Below are 18816 nucleotides of genomic sequence, written 5' to 3' on the forward strand. Positions count from 1 at the left end.
AGGGAAAGGTGGGACAACACTGCACACACCATCACAGTTTGGTCTCAGAATGCAAGAAGAAAGCCCTTTGTACTGAAGAGCTACAGCTGACTGAGTGTAGCACCAGAGTCTCTCGTTAGCCACCAGTAAGTGAGCAAACCCCCGCTACCTGTGCAGGAAAGTGCCAACATACCCAAGCGCTGGTCGTACGTCTCCATCAGGGCAATCTTCTGTTTCACGTTTTCAATTGTGTCAAACAGGGGCTGCAGGTCTAATTTACTTTGCTGCTGGTTTGCCATCTGTATTAGCTGTTTCACTTGTGATTCCAGGCGTGCAGACTTATCCAGGTGACTGGCCAGAGCCTTTCCAGTTCATGCCATTGGAAGAGGGTGGGAAGTAGAGACAAGAGATATCCATAAAATCAGCTATTTGCTTTGAATTAACATAATGAAGTCTTTAGCATATCAGCAGTATCAATGATATGATGCATTCAAAGTGCTCTGCTGGCTTAGGAATTTATCCCAGTGCTCCTTCATGATTAATTCAGCACATTTACAGACTGAGAAGCCATCCGTCATTCAGACCCAATTCACACTGCATCACTACATTCAGCTCAGTGTTCAAATTTACACCTGCACATTTGCCATGGGCATCTGACCATGAGGATTTGTACAGTGCTTTTTGCCCAGATCATGTATCCAAACTTCTGTATCCATTAAAATGAAAAGACAATGCCGTACTGTAAAAAAATGAGAAGGTCTTGAGGAGATTTGTTATTGCTGTGCTATTAATGACAACTATTACTGGAGAAACATATTTCAGGATACAAGAAAGCAATTGGTAAAAAAGGTAAAATCAATGTCTCACCTGACTGCTTACCATCAAGCTGCTGTTGTTACCAAACAGTTGTGTATACTGTCTGAATTCTTTCTCACATTTCTTAATGGCATCTGCTAGCTGCTGGATTTTAATCTCTTTACATTCCAGGCTCTTATACAGGTCAGATATCTACAGATGGAAAAATCAGAGTATAAATGCTAAGGAACACCAAAACATACAATGAAGAAATTATAAAATATGTGACTATATAAGAGAGAGTGGAAAAGTTTACAGTGCAAATCCTCTAAGTGAGCTAGATAAAGCACTCCTTAATTCACTATTTGTGGATAAGCACTGGCAAGAATTGAACGTAAGGTATCAGACTCTTGAATAGATCTGTGTGGCTACAGGTGAAAGAGGCTCCCATCTCTCATTTCCATCATGATGATCCATTCAGCTCTACAGTGGGGTAGTACATACTTACATGCACACGTGCATGTGTGTTTCTGTGCATATGTATACAGATTTTTTTCCTCTACAGAGGTCTAACCAACTGAAGAGATGAGTCAGTGAGGGATACACTCTTCAAAACCAAGTTACAGCACTTTGGGATGCTTATTTCTTGCATAAACAAGCAAAGAGTAAGTTCACTATCAGCTTGGATGCATTCAGTTTAGCAGGACTGGGCCTACACCCAGTGTCACCTGCTGGGAGCCAAAGAAGTGATCATGAGCAGAAAGATGCTTGCAGCTGGTTCTGGTGTCCTCTGTGCTGCCTCCACACAGAGCAGGTAACCTGGCCAGTCAATGAAACTTTAAAATACTTTATCTCTAAACGTCATATCCAGTGTAAGGCAGAGACTGAAAGCAAATGAGGTGAGCAATGGCAAGGAGCCTCCCACTGTGCCTAGTGGAGAATGTATGTGCCTGGGCACAGAGAGCTTTCCCTGTAATTGACTGACTTCCCTAGAAGAGCTTATGCTGTCTTCTGAGGTGTGAAAAGACCATAAAAACAGTCTTTTAAAATGTAGCTGAGCTAAACCAGGCAACAAATGTAGACTCTCATATCATCCGCTAACAAGTCAAGAACTGCTGAAGAGTGCTTATTAAATATGACTTACCTGTTCTTCCAACCGGGAGTTCTTGTCTAAAATCTGCAGCATGTGTTCCCTCAGGGCACTGTTTTCATGTTCAGCAAGTTTCCCTCTTTTAACCTTAGTGAGGCAGAGGGGGGAAGTGAAAAAATAAAATAGTAAGATAAGCAGATTTTTGAAGCTGTCAGTAAAAAATTTAGTAATGCAAACATTCAAAATGTCTCCTTTATGCCTTGAAAGTGAGGGAAAGGCAGTCCTGATTTTCTAGGATGGCATCTTAACCAACAGCAGAAATGGCTGTGAAAGGACATCAACTGGTTATTTTAATTATTGTGCTTGGTTTGGGAGACAGAGTCCAGTCCTGGTGCAGACAAAGATCTGTAAAACAGTACCTTTACATGACAGCCGTACTGCTTATACGGGCAGTCCACTTCTGCCTCAGGACACACAGCATGGTGCTTTTCGATCTGCATGTATTAACAAAGAAGGTTGTGATTAAATAATTACTTGGTAATTTGAAGCACTAATGAAATCTAAATGCCTGCACAAAGGGTGAATAAAGGCCACTGTCGTGACACCACCAATCACCTAAACAGGAAAATGAGTATTTAGAATCAATAAGCAAGCCAGGTATTTTTCCATTCTGCAAAACACCAATGGCTTGCAGTGACAGAATAATCCACTTAAAAGATGGGAGATATATCCCTTTTAGGATCAAACAAACTAAACACTTAGAGCATTGAAATTTTATTGGCACGGGCAAATGTGGTCTGCAACATTGCTTTCAGTTTTCATAAACATGTGTGATCTGCTGAATTGCAATATGTGAAAAAAAATAATTGTACCTCTTTTTTCAGAATTATTTGTGAACAGTTTTGGAGACAAGGCACAGGATAATCAGGACAATCATTTTTCTCATGATTCTGAAGAAAAAGGAACAGAACAAGGCAATGGTTTTATTTTTTTAAAGTAGTATATGCAGAGGAAGCTATGCAAAAAGAAATCCCAAACATACAAATGCAAGCCACATATCACCTTGGTGTTCGTAAGAGAGCATCAATAATTGGTATTATTTAAAGCACAGTTATTATACTTTCACCTTCAGCTACTCAGCCAAATTTTGTTTCAGGTGTTAAGTGCCACTGCAATGCTGGAAACTTTTCACTCAGCAGTATCAAGGGGAAACAGGTGCTATGGACTCCTGGGAATGCTTCATAATCTTACCTTTATGTTAATTAACACCACATATGTATTACAGTACTGGCACATCTCTTCTCGGAATTTACAGTGCTGGCTCAAGTGCTCTTTCAAGTCTTTGCGAAGAATTTGATCTGGACATCCATCATTAGTGCATTGCATGCTTTGAAACAAACACTGCTGGAGATGCTCCTGCAACACACACCAGCAGATTAAATGCCAAATGGCCAGTGTGACCTGGGACGTTTCCTTGAATCAACAATCACCTAAACATTCAGAATATGAATGGACACTAATTTACTAAGGCTACATAAAGCAAATGATTCTTATTTAAAAAAGAAAAAACCCTAAGGCAAAGCTGGAACAAGCTAAGAGCTGTAATATTTGCTACTTACAGTGTATAGCTGTCATAATCTTTGTACTTAAACCACATTGCAACAATAACTCTGAAGAAAATCATGGGAATTTAGCTGATCATAAATACATAGGGCTGTCATGAAAATCAAAGGCTTCAAAATTTGATCAAGCAAACCAACCTGATATCGTCCCAGAATTACTTTTGAATTGCAGTCAGGAAAGTTTTTGCAGAACACATGCAAGTTGAGAACTTCCCTTTTACAGCAGTTGTCTTTGAATACCTGTAAAGGAAGCAAACCAGCCTTAATATGCAGTCACATGGTAATACTGTCCCTGCCCGGCTCCGTGGGGTCCCGCGTGCCCCCACAGACGCACGGGTGGGTTCAGTGTTACAGTCGGTAGCAAAGAGTCGAGAAGGGCATTTGTGTGCGTTCCGCCAGGAGCATTTATTGCTGCTACACTGTCAAAGGGTGCAGAGGCAAATACCAACACAATCCCAAAACTCACAGTTTTACCCGGGGACGGGGAAAAGGCAGGACCAGGGAGCGGGGACCAATGGGGAAGCTCTGGGGGAGTGACGGGGGGGTAGAGGCTGACAGCCAACCGGGGAATCCAAACTGGGATAGAGTAACGCAACAGAACAAGCATCCTGGGAGAAGCCTTTCTGGTCACCCTAACATAAAGTGGTTCTTGTGGTGCTGGGGACTTGTCTTACTGAGAACTCTCTGTCCCTTGTAATGTATGTTCACTGGCCACCACAACAAGGGATATTACTTATAATATAAAAGAACAATACATCGCTACAGATCTTCTGAGTGTTCAAGTGTAGACTCCATAATCATGAGTATGGCTCTTAATAATTAATGTTGAAAATTTGTATTAAAACTATAAATTAAACCATTTCTGAAATTTGTTTTGTAGGGTTTTTTTTCCCCCCACATAGTTATTCCACAGATGCTGATCCATCCCCACAGCCAGCAGGACTAGTAGCACAGGAGCTGTATAACCACTGCCAGAGCCTGCCTGTATCTAGAGGAAAGCAACTGGAGCTAATATGCCCCAAAAGCCAAACCAGCTCTGTGCATGCTCCACTATGTTCAAGCGCCTTTGGGATGGAGGCAGTGCTGAGATATCCTTTCTGCCACCTCTGAGAAGCAGCACCGTTCTCAGCTGTATATGCAGAAGCAAACGAAGCCACCAGAGCAAACTCTCTGTCTTATTTAGAGATCTTCCTGTATTGTTGCCATCAAAATTTGCAAGAAGTAGAAGATGGCAAATGAAAACCAAAAATCCTGTGGACAGTCTGATTACAATTTCCAATCAGGAGTAGGAGAGAGAGGAAGGAAACATTTTATTTCCCTGGAAAATATCTGGCAGGACCAAGTATACAGTACACTTTCAAGTCTTGGAATATAAGTAAGGACAAATGAATCCATTATAAAACAAAACAACCAAAACCAACAATAGCTTGCAAAATAAAAAGGATTAACTTATTTTTTTCTCTAAAAGTTACCCAAAAGTAAATTAAATCTTCAGGGCTAATAAGAGCTAATGCAGATAGTCAAGACAGCAAATTACAGCCAAGTGAAAACAAAGACAATCAGATAAACAAGATATCCTAGCAAGATAGGGCATTAAAAAAGCAAGTCAATAAAATCTCCATAAAAAGCCAGACATCTGGTGACTTGAGAGGATTTAAAGCTTTGTGAAATTCTTCAACACTTTACTGGAAATAACAGAAGACTAAAATGAAATAACTTTAGAACATGAAGTATAAAATGAAGCTTTAGCTAGACAGCCATAATTTCTTCCTGGGAAAGCATCACTGAGTACACTGCTTCCTTTAGCATCATTTCAGAGACAGAAAAACTGCTCTGCTCTGAGGACTAAAAGCCACCTTGTTCTCAGCTGTCTTGCCTTTCCCATGTAAATGCTGACTGTTGAAATAAAGCTATAGCCACTTACCTCATGCATTTTTATTGTTTCTTTGTCGACAGGACAGGTGGGTACTGCGTTTAACTCTCTAGATCAAAAGAAGAGTCGTGTTAACCCACAGGAAATTCAATTTATTTTATGAAATTGGGCTATGCTATAATCTGACTCTGACAGAAGTCAGCAGTAGATACCATAAAAACAAAAAAAAAAGTCCTTTGAAAACACTTTTATCCAGCAACTACACAGCCAAATTCTGCCCAGAGCTTAGAGAGGACATAAAGCGGCAACCGTGAATATGTAATAGAAAGCAGAGTTTGTCCTAAGAGTGTTCAATGGTAAAAACCACAAGATGTTTTTTAATTAAGAGGACTTAGTCACTCTCTGGCCAGCTGCAGCTCACAGATGTCGTATCTCAAAAAATCTCATTGTGCGCTTTAAACCCAGCCTTTGCCTAGAAGAACCAGTGCCCTCCTTGCTACACCAGTAAAAGAAGACCTAATGGCTCCTTTCTTAAAAGGCTTCCAGAAATCCTGTGATAGGGTGCAGGAAAACATTCATTGAGGCAGTGCAAAAGGGAGCAACACAGAGACAAAGCAGCAAATGTGAAGCATCTAAAATTCACAAAAGTTAATTAGTGACATCCATCCATGTAAAGAGGCTCCTCTGCAGCCTTTCCAGGAGAAATCCTGCCTTCAGGTACACCAAACAGTCCATAATGTATTCCCAGACAGGTCTGGGGGGTAAACTCATTTGTACCAAGCAGAGGGATGCCAGCAGCCTTGTGATCTAACTGCAGTATCAGATAATATTAACATCAGTTTTATAATTCTGCTAAATTCAGAGGAATTATGCAGAAGCAAATGAACACAGCCTAATCTAACCACCAGCACCAACACCGTGAGACATCAATGCAGCAAATTCCTCTGAAGAGCACAATGGCAGGCAGACAGACCACAGCAGCATCTCACACAGCAGTGTATCAGCTTACATCAATAGTTTCTTTACGCTGACTTCCCTGCGGTTCACCAGCACCGGGTTAGAGACACCTTTAAAACACTGAGCACGCAGTCACTGGGTTCAACAGAGTCCTTCCACTGACTCCTTCAGCCTCTTACTGGGTTGGTAATATTATTATGGCACTCACTGCTCATTTATAGATGATGTGGGCTGGTTTTTTTAGGAAAGAGAACAAGGGGAGCTTGCGGGTACGGGAGGAGTCTGCTCTCACCTCAGAGCAAGAATGCACTGCTGGCAGAAGCGGTGGCCGCATCCCGTCTGGTGGGGGTTGTGCAGGACCAGGTGGCAGTAGGCGCACTTGTAGCGCTCCTCCAGGCTTTCCACAAACTTGTAGTCGGTGTCGGGCTCGAAGTCCAGAGAGTTGGTGCTGGCAGAGTTCTGGCGCGTGAAGATGCCCGAGAGAGCAGCGGGTTCGTCACAGGCCATGGGAGCTGCACTGGGAAGCGAAGCAGACACAGGGAGAAGCTCTTCAAATACTCCCTGGCAGCCACTCGGCCTCGGCTACCGCTTGCAGCAGGTTGCTGCTGGCAGGAGGGCTCTCATCTGCAGGGGGGAGACAGGTTTCAGAGGGAAATGTGGTGCCAGCTATGGAAGAACAACAAAACGCTCACAGAACCACAAAATGAAGATTACACAACAAGCATCAAAGCACATTTCTTTGGAAAAGAGCTTCACAACCTGAAAATTATTCCACAGAATTGAGATTTTTATGGTTTGGTTGGGTTTTGATTTTTTAAAATTTTCTTGCAGCAGTTCTTAGTCTCAAAAAAAACTACAAGAGTCACAGACACAGCTGGGGAAAGCAGAATCCAAGTCTTGGCCTTAATGTTCACCAGGAAAGTCTCCACCTAAAGTAGAGCCCACCCACATGAATTTACAAGTTCACTGCACTGGTTAAAGCAGGAGATGGCTTTGTGGTTCACAGCAAGGAGCATACAAAAAAAAAAGGCAGCAAGGGGATTTTACCTTCAGTTTAGGTGTTACAGGAGTTGAAGCCTCTTAACTTGACATCTTTCTTTTTCCTGTTGATCACTCATTTATAGCAGTATACTCTGATCTCACTTAATTATGTGCAAGTTTTTGGCTGTGTTAATTCTGTCTGAAAGAAGTGGTGGAAAAAAAAGGAAGAAAAGCAAGGCTGCAATCAGAAGTGTGATGTAAGTTTTTCTTTCAACCTACTGTAACTCATACACAGCATAGGAATGCAACGTTACTTTTCCAGTAAGAAAAACCATCAATATTTGTTCCAAGCCCTAAGTCACAAACCTTGAGATTTGCCACCAGTCCCTCAACCCTGCAGTTGCTTTTTTTTGCAAGTAGCTCAAGACCTAGAGCCACTCTGGTTGGCATTTCTTGCAGCTTTGCACTCAGAAGATGTTTTCCTTACAGGATTGTACAGCTCTCAGATCATTTCATGAGGGAAGTGCTCAGTTTTCCAGTTGTGCTGTGGGATGCTATTTCTCCTCTGTGTGCACCACCCACCCTGTCAGTCACTGGTGTCACTCTTACTGGCATCAACACCTCTCTGAGAGCTCTCACTCATCTCCCGTAAGGTCACCAAGGGCATTTGCTGCTTTTGGAGGGAAGCAGGGCCAGCACATCACCATTAACAACCTTGTGTCTGGCATGAAACAGCGTGCCCAGCACTGACATTCTGCCCTCCCTCCCTGCTGCAGCAGCCCACGAAAGCAGCAATTAGTGAGCTGCCACAGAGCACCTCGGGCTTCAGAGAGCCACATCCATTTTCCTTTCTACTTTAGCGATCCATCCTGGGCAAGGAAATCCAGCGGACAGATAATGTGCCTGATTCAAAAACACGCCAAAGCACTTAACCAATTAAAATGTATTCCACAGCCAACATTTAAGTGCTCCTGTAACTCAGCACCCTCGTTAGTGGTTGTACACAGTATTCACCTCCCCAGCTTGTGAGAGTCTCCTTGCCTTTCACCAGGCTGAATGTCTGACATACTCCAGCACACCTGATCATCTAACACTGGTAGCCCTCAGGAATATGAGCCCTAATCATATTCCAGCCATCAAGACTTATTATTCCAACAGGAGTTTGCAAATTACCCTGTTTGATCCCTCCAAATAAACAGCCTTCTGCTTCAAACCAGACATGGTTGTCCATTTTCTCCTTTAATTTTTAAACAGCTGATCTTTCCTCCTCTGAAAACGGGGTTCCCGGTTCCCTGACACCTAATAAGGAGCAATTCTATTTTCCTCACATCAACCAGGGATGCCAAAATGCAGCCTGAGGGATTACCAGTCTCATGTCTGGGCTGCCTCGGTAGCAGATGCCAGCAGCGGAGTGTGCTTGCTGCTTCTAAGGCAGATGGAGAGCTGTCACCATTAATTTCCAGAGCATGGACCACCTACAGGATGAACTGCCTAAGAGCTCACTCTGCCATCGGTTGGTGACACCTCTGAAGCAAGTTTCCTTCCTCTCTCTTATTACTGCTCTTTCTCCCATTTACTTGGCATCCAGTCTCCCCAGTCCTATTATGCTCCAGCATTTACATCATCTGATGGTATGGTTTAGCAAGCTAATGTGTAAAAACACACTAAAATAAAACCAACAACTACAACAACAGCTTCTGTGTTTTACCCATTTTGCCTTTAGGGATCTTCCTTAACTCCAGAAACTCCAGCTGGGGTGAGAAGTTTTAGGCAAAAAAGTTATGGGACACATTAAAAAGAAACACAGTCATCAGCCCAAAATCCTATCCAGTAACTCCTCCAGAGCTCTCACTGCTCATTAAATCAACCAAAATCACTCCCATTTCTTTCTGCAAGGAGCACTCTGCTATGGTACAACACCTTCCAACTCTCTTGCTGAAATGAGAGCCTGTATCTCCTTAAACACCTTCATAACGCACCCCACCCAGATCCCACTCCTAAAAATGGAGACTCTTGGCATCTCCATGAAAACACCTCCTCCACCTCAGCATTGCCCAGGATGGTACTGCACAGCTGAGGACATCTCAGGGCACAGGAAAGAGCACCCCAGGTGAAAGGGAAGGCTGCCTGCTCAGAGGGCAGAGTGGAAACCTCTGGGTGCCCAGAAGATCAGGGAGATCACCGCTGCTGCCAGCCTTGCAGGAGCTTTGCTGCAGCATTTGCAGCTGTTCTGCTGGAAGAAATGGGCTGCCCCAGGAGGAGGCCTGTGGATGGCAATCCTTTGCCCAAGTTGGAGAGATGCCCGTGTAAATCAGCTGGAGAGACTCAGAGGAGCTGAGAAACAGCAGCCCTGTGCCAGCCCTACTGCCAGCCAGCACTCGGTGGGATGCGATCCAAACCATCCCAGGCAGCATGTAATTCCCATCCCAGCACTCAGTGACTCAGGGCAGGTTGCAGCAGCTTTGCTCCCACTTCTGGCTTGGCTCCATGCATGGGCTTTCTGAACTGAAACCAAAGGGAAACTGTCAGGGGAAAAAGTGCTTTTTTGTGACAGTGAGAGCACCCCAGGGTTATCTGAATCAATTTCCTGCTTACGCTGATGCCTGGCCAGCGTAGGTAGGGGCTGAGGTAGCTTTCACTTCTTCCTTCTCACAGCTTCCAGCAAGGGGAAGGTGTCCTGCCTTTGTGTATGCTGCAGTTTTTCAGCACACGTGCAAACTGCAATACTGGTTTAAAATAGCAGAGAGCAGCCAGCTCGTGCTGCATAATGATGTTCTTGTGGCAGACACAGTGCATGCTGTAAAGTGATTTTCACTGCAACTCTACTGCAACAGCACACACACAAAAACACCCAATCTATGGAGACCGAAAATATACACATTAAAAAAAAAAAAAAAGATTTCCCTCTACTGAAATAAATAGAATTAATTCTGCCCACACATAAAAAAAGTGGTATGAATCCCTAGAGGCTAAGCCCAAGTCCTATGAAGAGCTACCAATGGGTGGGAGCTCAAAGGCAGTGTGCAGTACAAAGAGCTCCCAGCAGCACCTTCCCACCCCTGTCGGCACCATTAGCTGCACAAGCAAAATGCTTCTGGAACAACTCTTTCTATGCAGATGCTTTAACCTCACTGGAAATAATCCAAGTGGAATAATTTTCATAACAAAAATAAACTTTATAAATTGTGAGCTATCCTGTTTCAACTACTGCCACACCAAACCGAGCCCAAATGTTTTCCAGTAAAATGTTCCACACTTAGAATTGCTTATTGTTCAGAAACTGAGCAGAACATAATAATGAGGAGAAAAATCAGCATTGGCATGACTTACTAGAATATAAAATTGCATCAACATTTTAAAGCCATGTTCAAACAGCTTCCTCCCAGCACTGCTGCTCTCTACCTACAGCACCCGCAGACAGAATGACAGAGGCTGTGTGGAACCCTGATATCACATTGAACTACTGTGGACAGATTAACTTCTTCTAGCCACAAACACATACTTTATGCACACAGGAAAAACCATTCCCTATGATGTAGTTGCTTTTTTAAAAGAGAATATGTTTTTCCTGTTTTCTCTCACATGAAGCCAAGCCCTGCTGAAAGGTTAGCACCATGAGCTGTGAGTGCACCATTACGGCCAAAACCTCCAGGACAGCAGAGCCAGACACAGGCACTGGGTGCCACCATGTCCCAGACTGAGAAAGGAAAATCCAGGTCATTATCACAGATTTGATCATCACACATGGACAAGAAGACAGGATCCTTGGTCCTGCTGCCCAGCAAATGGGGCTGAGAGCCTGGCTTCGGCCAGGTTCACTGCATGAGGGGAGGGTGATGCTCAGCCACCCTCCAGGACTGGGGTATTCCCAGTAAAAAGCACCTTGATCGCTTCCTCACTTACCAGCTTCCATGTGATACATACAACAGGGCATGGAGAAAAGGTTATGCACCTACCTTTCTGTAGCTCTAGTTCAGCTCTACTGCTTCGCCCTAAGACACTTGGTAGGGACAAGTCTTAGAAGATGCCCTGTCCCTCCCTCTAAAATTATCTACCTTTTATGGTAGATCAGAACTGTCTTAGTCACAGTAGGAAAAATTTTGCCAAATTTAGAGGTCTAAGATCAAGTCACTTCATTGGGAGCTGACAGGCAGAAACAGGATAGAGGGGAACAGATCTTGCACTAAAACAATCCTCTCCAAGCTGCCTTATAAACTATTAAACTTATAAACAGATTAGCTGCCTCCAGTACTTTTGAATTAAAATAACGAAGTTGTATGATTTACTACTCTAAGCCCCTCCAAAACCCACTGTTTTGGGGACAAGAAATATATGCCCCAACTCAACCCACAGAGTGGAAGAGGTAAGAGCTTGCTAAAGAATGACTGAAAGCGTTTATACAGTTTGGAATACACATTTAAGATACAGCAAGTTATACGGAGTCATGTGAAAAGAGGAGATGATGACATCTGACATCACTGGGGGATCATCCTTGTCCCTTCCAGCCCAGGAAGAGCTAGAACATTTTGACTGCTGACAACAAAACACACTTGCAGAGTCCCAATGTGGGAGAAGGACCCTGGCTGCATCGTGTGTTTCCCTCCAGCACAGAGGCTGAGGAGGGAAAAGATCCCCTGTTGCACCAACACAGACCCACTGCTCAACTCAAGGCTCTATCCCACTTCACCTGGCAGCAAGTGAACCTCAGGAGCTGCCCTGCTGTTGTCCTGATCACTTAAAAGATGCAGTGCAATGACCAGCTGGTACCCAGGAGAGAGTACTTCTAACAGCAACAATTTCCTACAGGATATGTGCCTGAGCCCCCCCAGGGGATGTTGCTGCAGAGGACAGCAGAATAAACATTTTCTTTTGTATATAGACACCACTATACTATTGGAAGTTCCAACTGTAATATTACCTCATCCTCGAGGCACAGTAAAACCTTACTAAGCAAGCATCAGTTTGCTCATCTCCATAGGCAAATTTTCACTAAGCAGAATAAGACACTAGGGTTTCCTTTGCACAGAGGTACAGTCAAGCATTACAATAAATTCCCATAAGACTGGACTTCATCAGGTTTTTAAGACACAGATTACAACCCAGCATTTAAAAAAAAATTAAAAATACACTCTTACAACTAATGAAGTGTGTCTGGTGCTGAAGCAGCCTTGATTTTACAGCCAGCTTACTTATTTGCTACATCTACTGTTTTCCCTGGAGATTCTAAAAATAATTAATTAATTAATTTTGCATTATCAAGAAATCTATTTCTAATCAACACAATATTGTTATGCCTTAAAATAACCTCATTCACAGCTGGAAAATAACTTTGTTGCCATCACTTCTGTGGCAATCCCTGAATGTTTTATCACCTTCCCAAGCACCAACAGAAATCTCAGTAAGAAGGCTCTGCCATGCACGCCTATGACACTGTGGCACCACTTCCCCAGTTCAGGGAGTGAACTCGGTTCCTGAGATGTTTTTGGGTCTGCAGCCTTCCCCTAACCCCTGTGTGACAACCCCCTGAATAGCCCTTTAGAAATGAGAAACAATTCTGGCAAAGTTAAGCTCCTGCCAGTGTGAACAAGACACGTTTTGGTAAAGCCATACCTGCAAACTGTAGCTGGTCCTCAATGGGGAGAAAATGAGAGAGAGACAGAGAGACAGAGTGCACCAGTGTGAGCTTTGTGGTTAACACAGCAGTACAAGCATTTTAAAACAGCAAGGGAGTGGAAATCCCCCAGAGTAGCTTTGAAAAGATCATGTATAAAAATGTTTTAGAAGGGCTAGGATAAAAGGCAAGCCACTGAAAAGTATTTTGCCTTACTGCAATGGTGTACGGACTGCAGATTTTACCATTTGGAGCAACGCAAGGTTACCTAGGACATTTCTCACAGTTGGAATCCAAGATACAGAGTAGATTTCACCTTCCACAAAACTGATGAGTGATGTGATCAAAGAAAAAGTACAAGGGCAGCAGGAAACACACAAGGACATAAGAAAAACCCAGATCCAATCCTGTGCATCCCTCCACGGCAGCCTTGGCAAAGCTGGGTGAATCCACCCATTGCAGGAAGCGAAGTGGTGGCTCACAGAGGAAGCAGCACTGGCTCGGTCACATAAGCCCATGCCACAGGCTGCACAGGCATGTCACATTTAAACAGGACTCTAAAATCCATTTTAAGAAAATAAACATTTTATTTGGTTTTGTAATAACTTAAGTGGCCATAAACCCTAATGGTTTCGTAGTCTGAACTTAATTGTGCACACAGGCTTCTTGGCAGCCTCCATCTCCCTCTTTTTGCATCAGCCTCCCTCCCCAGTCCAAAATGTGCTGCCCTCGTGGCAGTGCCTTAGGCTCCATCCCTACCCCCACTCTTTCTTTATCCTCCTCTGCCCTCTTCCTTTGCTTTCTGGTCTCTTGTTTTCTTTTTTTTTTTTTTTCTTCCTTTCCTAAAGTAACATATCATATTTTCTCTAAAAGCAATAATTTTAAAGTCTCCTGTAATTTAAAATACTAATTTTCCAAAAAAAGTTTCTATTCTCCTTTGTACTTAGTGCAACATATACCCTCTTTCATCTTTTCCCTTTAACTGAACTTGCTCCCAGAGCATTTCTAACCTATTTCAATTTCCTTCTTCCCTCCCAGGAGGTATCTCAACCTACTGCATGTTTTCCTGAACCTTCCACAAAGCTCTGGAACAGACAAATCATTGCATCATTATGTCAGTGGCAAAGGGAAAGGCACCAATTTGTAGGCATGCCACTTCTTTATGGGATCAATTAAATTTATTTGAGTTGCATTTCTCAGCACAGCCTAAGCTCACTTCTATGTGGAAGGAAAAGGAAACTTTTTAACCCAGAAGGTATCCTTTCATCCCTGCCATCAGCACCTGCCCCCAATTGCTTCCTGGTCAGGCTGTTGACTCTACACCACCTCTGACCAGGCTGACACTAGAACAACACAACAGCTTCTACATAGGCTTTCCCTGAGCCTGGCAGCTCTGAAGGAAGGACACATCCAGCTGGATTTGTCGTGAGCAGGCAGCACTGCAGAAAGCATAGTGCTCTGCAAGCACAGCTCCAGGAAGCACCATCTGCTTCTGGGAAGCTTTGGGGAAAACCCCAAATGGAGAAGTTGAGTGGCAGCAGGATGAGTAGAGAGCAGCAGGCCAGTGTTATTGTTCGTGATCAGCCCCTGACCTCCTCCAGCACCAAGCGCAGTGCTGAAACCCTGACCAAGTTTCAAGCAAACTCAAGAGGATGAACGTGAGTGAACAGACAGCAACAGCACTTAGGAAACAGAATGAAGGAAGAGACAAAAAACAAAATAAAGTTGCTGAACAAAGAGTAACAGTAAGGGACAGAGAGCAAGGCAATTAACAGGCTTTAATTTTTTATCTTTTAGTGTACTGAAGCCAAAGTGAGTCCTCGCTTTTCCTAACAAATAATTGGCTATTACAAACTTTGCAGAACCAGGTCTTCGGGGCTTTCAAGTTCACGTCTCTTTCTCAGCCCTACAGGGACACACTGTTCAGGACTTCAGCTGATTTGACCATTCAGTTGGTTTGGCCATGAATATCTACTCAAGGCACAAGAGATTCTTGGTTTTAATTTTCCACGCCCAGACCCTTTGACTCAGTGTTAATAAAGAACTTTACCATCATCTATACATAAATCTATGAATCAACTCAATGGTTATTCATCTGAATTACTAGGAGGAGCTCAAATTTTTTTTAACACATACATATATCTGATGACACAGACACACATTTTTCTAGCCACAGCTGTCATTGAAGATATCACTGCTAATGTAAAAACCCAGATGCTGGCGGGGACCCCATGAACTTGCTGTTGAAAAAGTGGTGACAGCAAAGATTGTTACCATTTTCTTTTCTTTAAAAAAAAAAAAATCAACAGGAGAAAGAATGTATTCTTAAAAAGTCCCTCCCATGAGGACAGAGGTAATAACCATGAGCGGTGCTTTCCCATGGCCCCTTCTCCAAAAGCAGTGGGCAGTAGAAAGCCATGCTGCTCTGCCTGAGCATGCTGCCACAGCCAGGCAGCCACAGCATTTTTTTGTTTCTTTCATAGGGCCACATTCCAGCGTCAAGCACATGGAAATAGCAGACAAGACTGTGAACCATATGACTTAGCACAGGTCTGACCATTTCATGTCTCACAGCGCCTACTTTGGGAAAAACCTGCTTTGCAGATGGTTCCTAATCTTGAGGTTTGGTTAGTCACTAGGTGGCTTTGCATAATACCAATAAGTAACTTTTATATTTTGATATCATCTTCTGCAAAGTAAGTTCACAGCAACGTACTTAATCTTACAGAATCCCTATATGCAAACGTCAGTACACACAAAAACTTGCTTTATCAGTCCCACTCCCAGAGACAAACATGCTTAACTACAGAGCACTCTGGGCAATCCCATATCAAAACCCCTGTGGTTTAGGTGCAGACAGTTTCTCACACACTTGTGTATTTGTTGCAATATCGAGCAGGGGAAACTGGAAATTTTTGCAACATTTTTATTAACAATACAGCATGACTCAAGTTTCCTCACTTTCCCGAGCCCAGCCACACACCAGGGTAAATAGGTTAGCTTCTTTCCTAGGCTGAGGGAAGAGAGTGGAACAACTGCACATTGGTACTGATAAGGGACTGATGACTAACAGTGTGATCATTAACCCTTCACACTTGGTGCCAAGAAACTTGGACAGAAAAGCCTCAGAAAGTAAAAGAAGAGGTTCTGAAATCCTTACCCCAAGGGCACACTGGCTGTAAGGTGTCCCAGGCAGCTGGCTGGGGTCATGCAGCAGCACCCTCAGGCTGCAACGCTGCTCTGGGCAAGGAATGCTCCCAAGAATGGAATGTCTGCGAGACAGCAGAAGCAATCTGAATCCTTGCAGCCACCACCAACTGCCTCCACAGGATCAGGAGACCAAGAAAAGTTACAACTCACACAGACTGTCTGACAAGCCAGAAAAAGGAACACCTCTCCCTAGCCAGATGATTCCTGATGATAAATGATTATGCAAAACCATCAAAGGGTCAGACAAAGAACTGAAGAAGACAGAGGGCTATAGGATAACTTAAAGGTGGGCACAAATAAAGTCCAGGAGATGAAGCACCCTACAAGTGTGCACCTGCCCACTGAAGGGATTTTGCCAAGTGACCCAAGCAATATGAGGTACAGAATGAAGAGCTCCTGACCTGTCCCATAGCTTTAACAGCTGTGTAAGAACTGCTCCTGCTTTAGGGAGCCTGTGTGGTGAAATAAAGAACTGCCTGGTTTCTGCCCTCTGCACTTACCTGAAATTCCTTTGGTCCAAGTCTACAACAGCAGCTTTCTAGCTTTAAAATCTTGTCGCCTCCTGGCTGTGATTCCTTACTCTCTCTAAACCCCATAAATACCATGTGAGTGCCACAAGCTTTTCTTTCTTCCTTCATGAAGTTACTCTGAATCTTATCTTTCAGCAGCTTACACCTCTTCAGTTTCTAACCCTAAAGTTTCCTGCCAGGTACTCAGAGATGTGCCCCATTGCTGCAGACCATCTTCCTGCACAGGCTGAACTCTCAGCCTCTCCTCTGATATCCGGGCTGTGGATGATGACCAGCCCAGGATGATGACCCCAAGCTTCCCCCACAGCCCTTTTTCTCCACAGCCCCTGTGGCCCAACCTGACCCAACCAGACCCTGCTCCACTTAGCTCCACAGCCTTAATCTCTCTCAGGCTCACAATACCTCACCAACTTCTCCTGCTTCATGTCTTATATGACACAGTATTTCTTGTCTACTAACACAAAACTGTCGTCCATCATCATCATCCTCTGGTTTTCATAGAATCAAGGGTTTGGGTTGGAAAGGACCATAAAGATCATCTCGTTCCAAGCACCTGGCCATGGGCAGGGACACCTTCCACTAGACCAGGTTGTTCAAAGCCCCATCCAGCCTGGCCTTGAACAGTTCCAGGAATGGGGAAAACACTCATTTGCAAACACTTATTTCTCTCACAATGTAATATTTTATTCATTCATCCACCCTGCATGCTGCCACAGAGATCATTTTTCTAAGCCATAGCTACAACCACATCACCTCTCACCATCCCTTCACTTTCCCACTGCACCAAAACCTCTTCACTTTCAAAGCCTGTTCTAGTCTCCCTCCACTTGCCCCTGCATTGCCTCCAGAGATATAAAGGCTTCCTCTCTGCCCAAGCAATGATAACAGGCTCCACTGACTCCTTGTTATGTATTTGAGCAAGTGTGTGCTGCGAGGGCAGATGTTTTTTTGAGAGATATTAGCAGGCTGTTCTACTTCAAATCTTTTCTTCAAGATCTCCTTTGCCCAGCAGCTGGGAACAACTGGCTTCTGACTATCATGGTGATCCAGAGGGTCGCACTGCCTCCTATTGCTCCCGCACACAGGCATGTCCCTCCCTCCTGACTTGATCTATAAACTCCCTTCAGCCAAGGGCTGCGGTTTTGCCTTCTGCTCACACAGAGGGGTCCTCAACCACAGCAAACACTTTCTGCACAACAGAAATAAAATAAGATAATCAAGGGTAACAGCAAAGGAAGTTGTCCTGGGTGGTTTTAGGCTGAGTGCAGCACATCACCACCACACCTCACGCTTAGCTCAAAAGCAAAAATACAACACAGTCCTCAGACAAAAGAAGAAGAAGTGAAAAACCACCCAGGCCAATGCTCATGCACAAGGGCATCCCAGAGCACCCCAATTTTACCTTCACCACTAAACCCGCATGCTCTGTGTGCAGTCAGCAGGGGAGGTTTAAAAATACAACCTTGTTTCTGCTGCCAGCCTGGAGATGTGCCTGACCTGAATACACCCAGCTCTTTTTAGCACATCACTGCACTCCTTTCAGCCCATCCCGTATTTATTAAACGGAAGTTATGAGAAAAGTTGCTCTTGGCTGGCACTGGGAAGGAGCAGCCAAGCTAACAATAGGCAAAGCAATTCAAAAAGTGCCAACAATAGGAGCTCTTCATTTTTCCTTCTAAATATGAAGAGTGTTGAAAATGTTTGGTTAAAGCCTGCTGCCTCAAGATGCTCCCAGAGCGCTGTTAATCAAGGAAAATCAGAAGACTCCCTGCATACGCACAGAGGGGAAATTCCCTCCCCCCAGCAGCATTCAGCTGACACCAGCGGGGATGCTTGTTACAGTTCCCTGCAGTCTGAAAAGATCAGAGCTGCAAAGACATTCTTCATTCATCCGAGCAGTCCCGGCTTTGTTTCCTTCCCAGCCCCCAAAATTTCGGCGCTGCCAACCTCTGGGGCGGGCACCGGGCCTACCTTTCCCTCCGGCATCCCCGGGGGGAGGTGGCCGTGGCGCATCCGGGGCAGGGCTGGGCTGAGCCCGGCTCCACGGGGGAAACCCCGGCGCCACGGGCGAGGGCTTCGCCACACCTCGCACAACTCCCGGGGCGCCAACTTCGGCTTTGCGACCCGGGCCTCCTCTCTAAGCGGAAGAGAGCAGCCCCGCGCAGACT

The 18816-nt window shown here is 44.3% G+C and overlaps 1 protein-coding gene across 5 annotated transcripts in view; it reads right to left on the reverse strand.

Annotated features, from left to right (window-relative positions):
- The window catches only part of TRAF5 (TNF receptor associated factor 5), a 22725-nt gene extending 3915 nt beyond the window's left edge, over positions 1–18810 (reverse strand). Inside the window, exons 1-11 of one of the 5 annotated variants that reach the window (XM_017744876.1) lie at positions 18620–18810; positions 7364–7492; positions 6609–6940; positions 5411–5468; positions 3625–3726; positions 3116–3280; positions 2737–2814; positions 2284–2358; positions 1919–2011; positions 847–987; positions 173–341 (exon numbers count right to left, since the gene is read on the reverse strand). In XM_017744876.1, the coding sequence (XP_017600365.1) occupies positions 173–341; positions 847–987; positions 1919–2011; positions 2284–2358; positions 2737–2814; positions 3116–3280; positions 3625–3726; positions 5411–5468; positions 6609–6823 (1096 nt within the window). In that variant the 5' untranslated portion in view covers positions 6824–6940; positions 7364–7492; positions 18620–18810. Of the gene's footprint in view, positions 1–172; positions 342–846; positions 988–1918; positions 2012–2283; positions 2359–2736; positions 2815–3115; positions 3281–3624; positions 3727–5410; positions 5469–6608; positions 6983–7363; positions 7497–12907; positions 13646–18619 lie in introns of those variants that run through there. The other 4 variants (XM_017744878.1, XM_008641687.2, XM_017744877.1 and 1 more) reach the window with 4 other exon arrangements.
- Between the last annotated feature and the right edge of the window lie 6 nt (positions 18811–18816).

This window comes from Corvus brachyrhynchos, unplaced genomic scaffold (assembly GCF_000691975.1).
Source record: "Corvus brachyrhynchos isolate BGI_N302 unplaced genomic scaffold, ASM69197v1 scaffold258, whole genome shotgun sequence".
NCBI lineage: Eukaryota > Metazoa > Chordata > Aves > Passeriformes > Corvidae > Corvus > Corvus brachyrhynchos.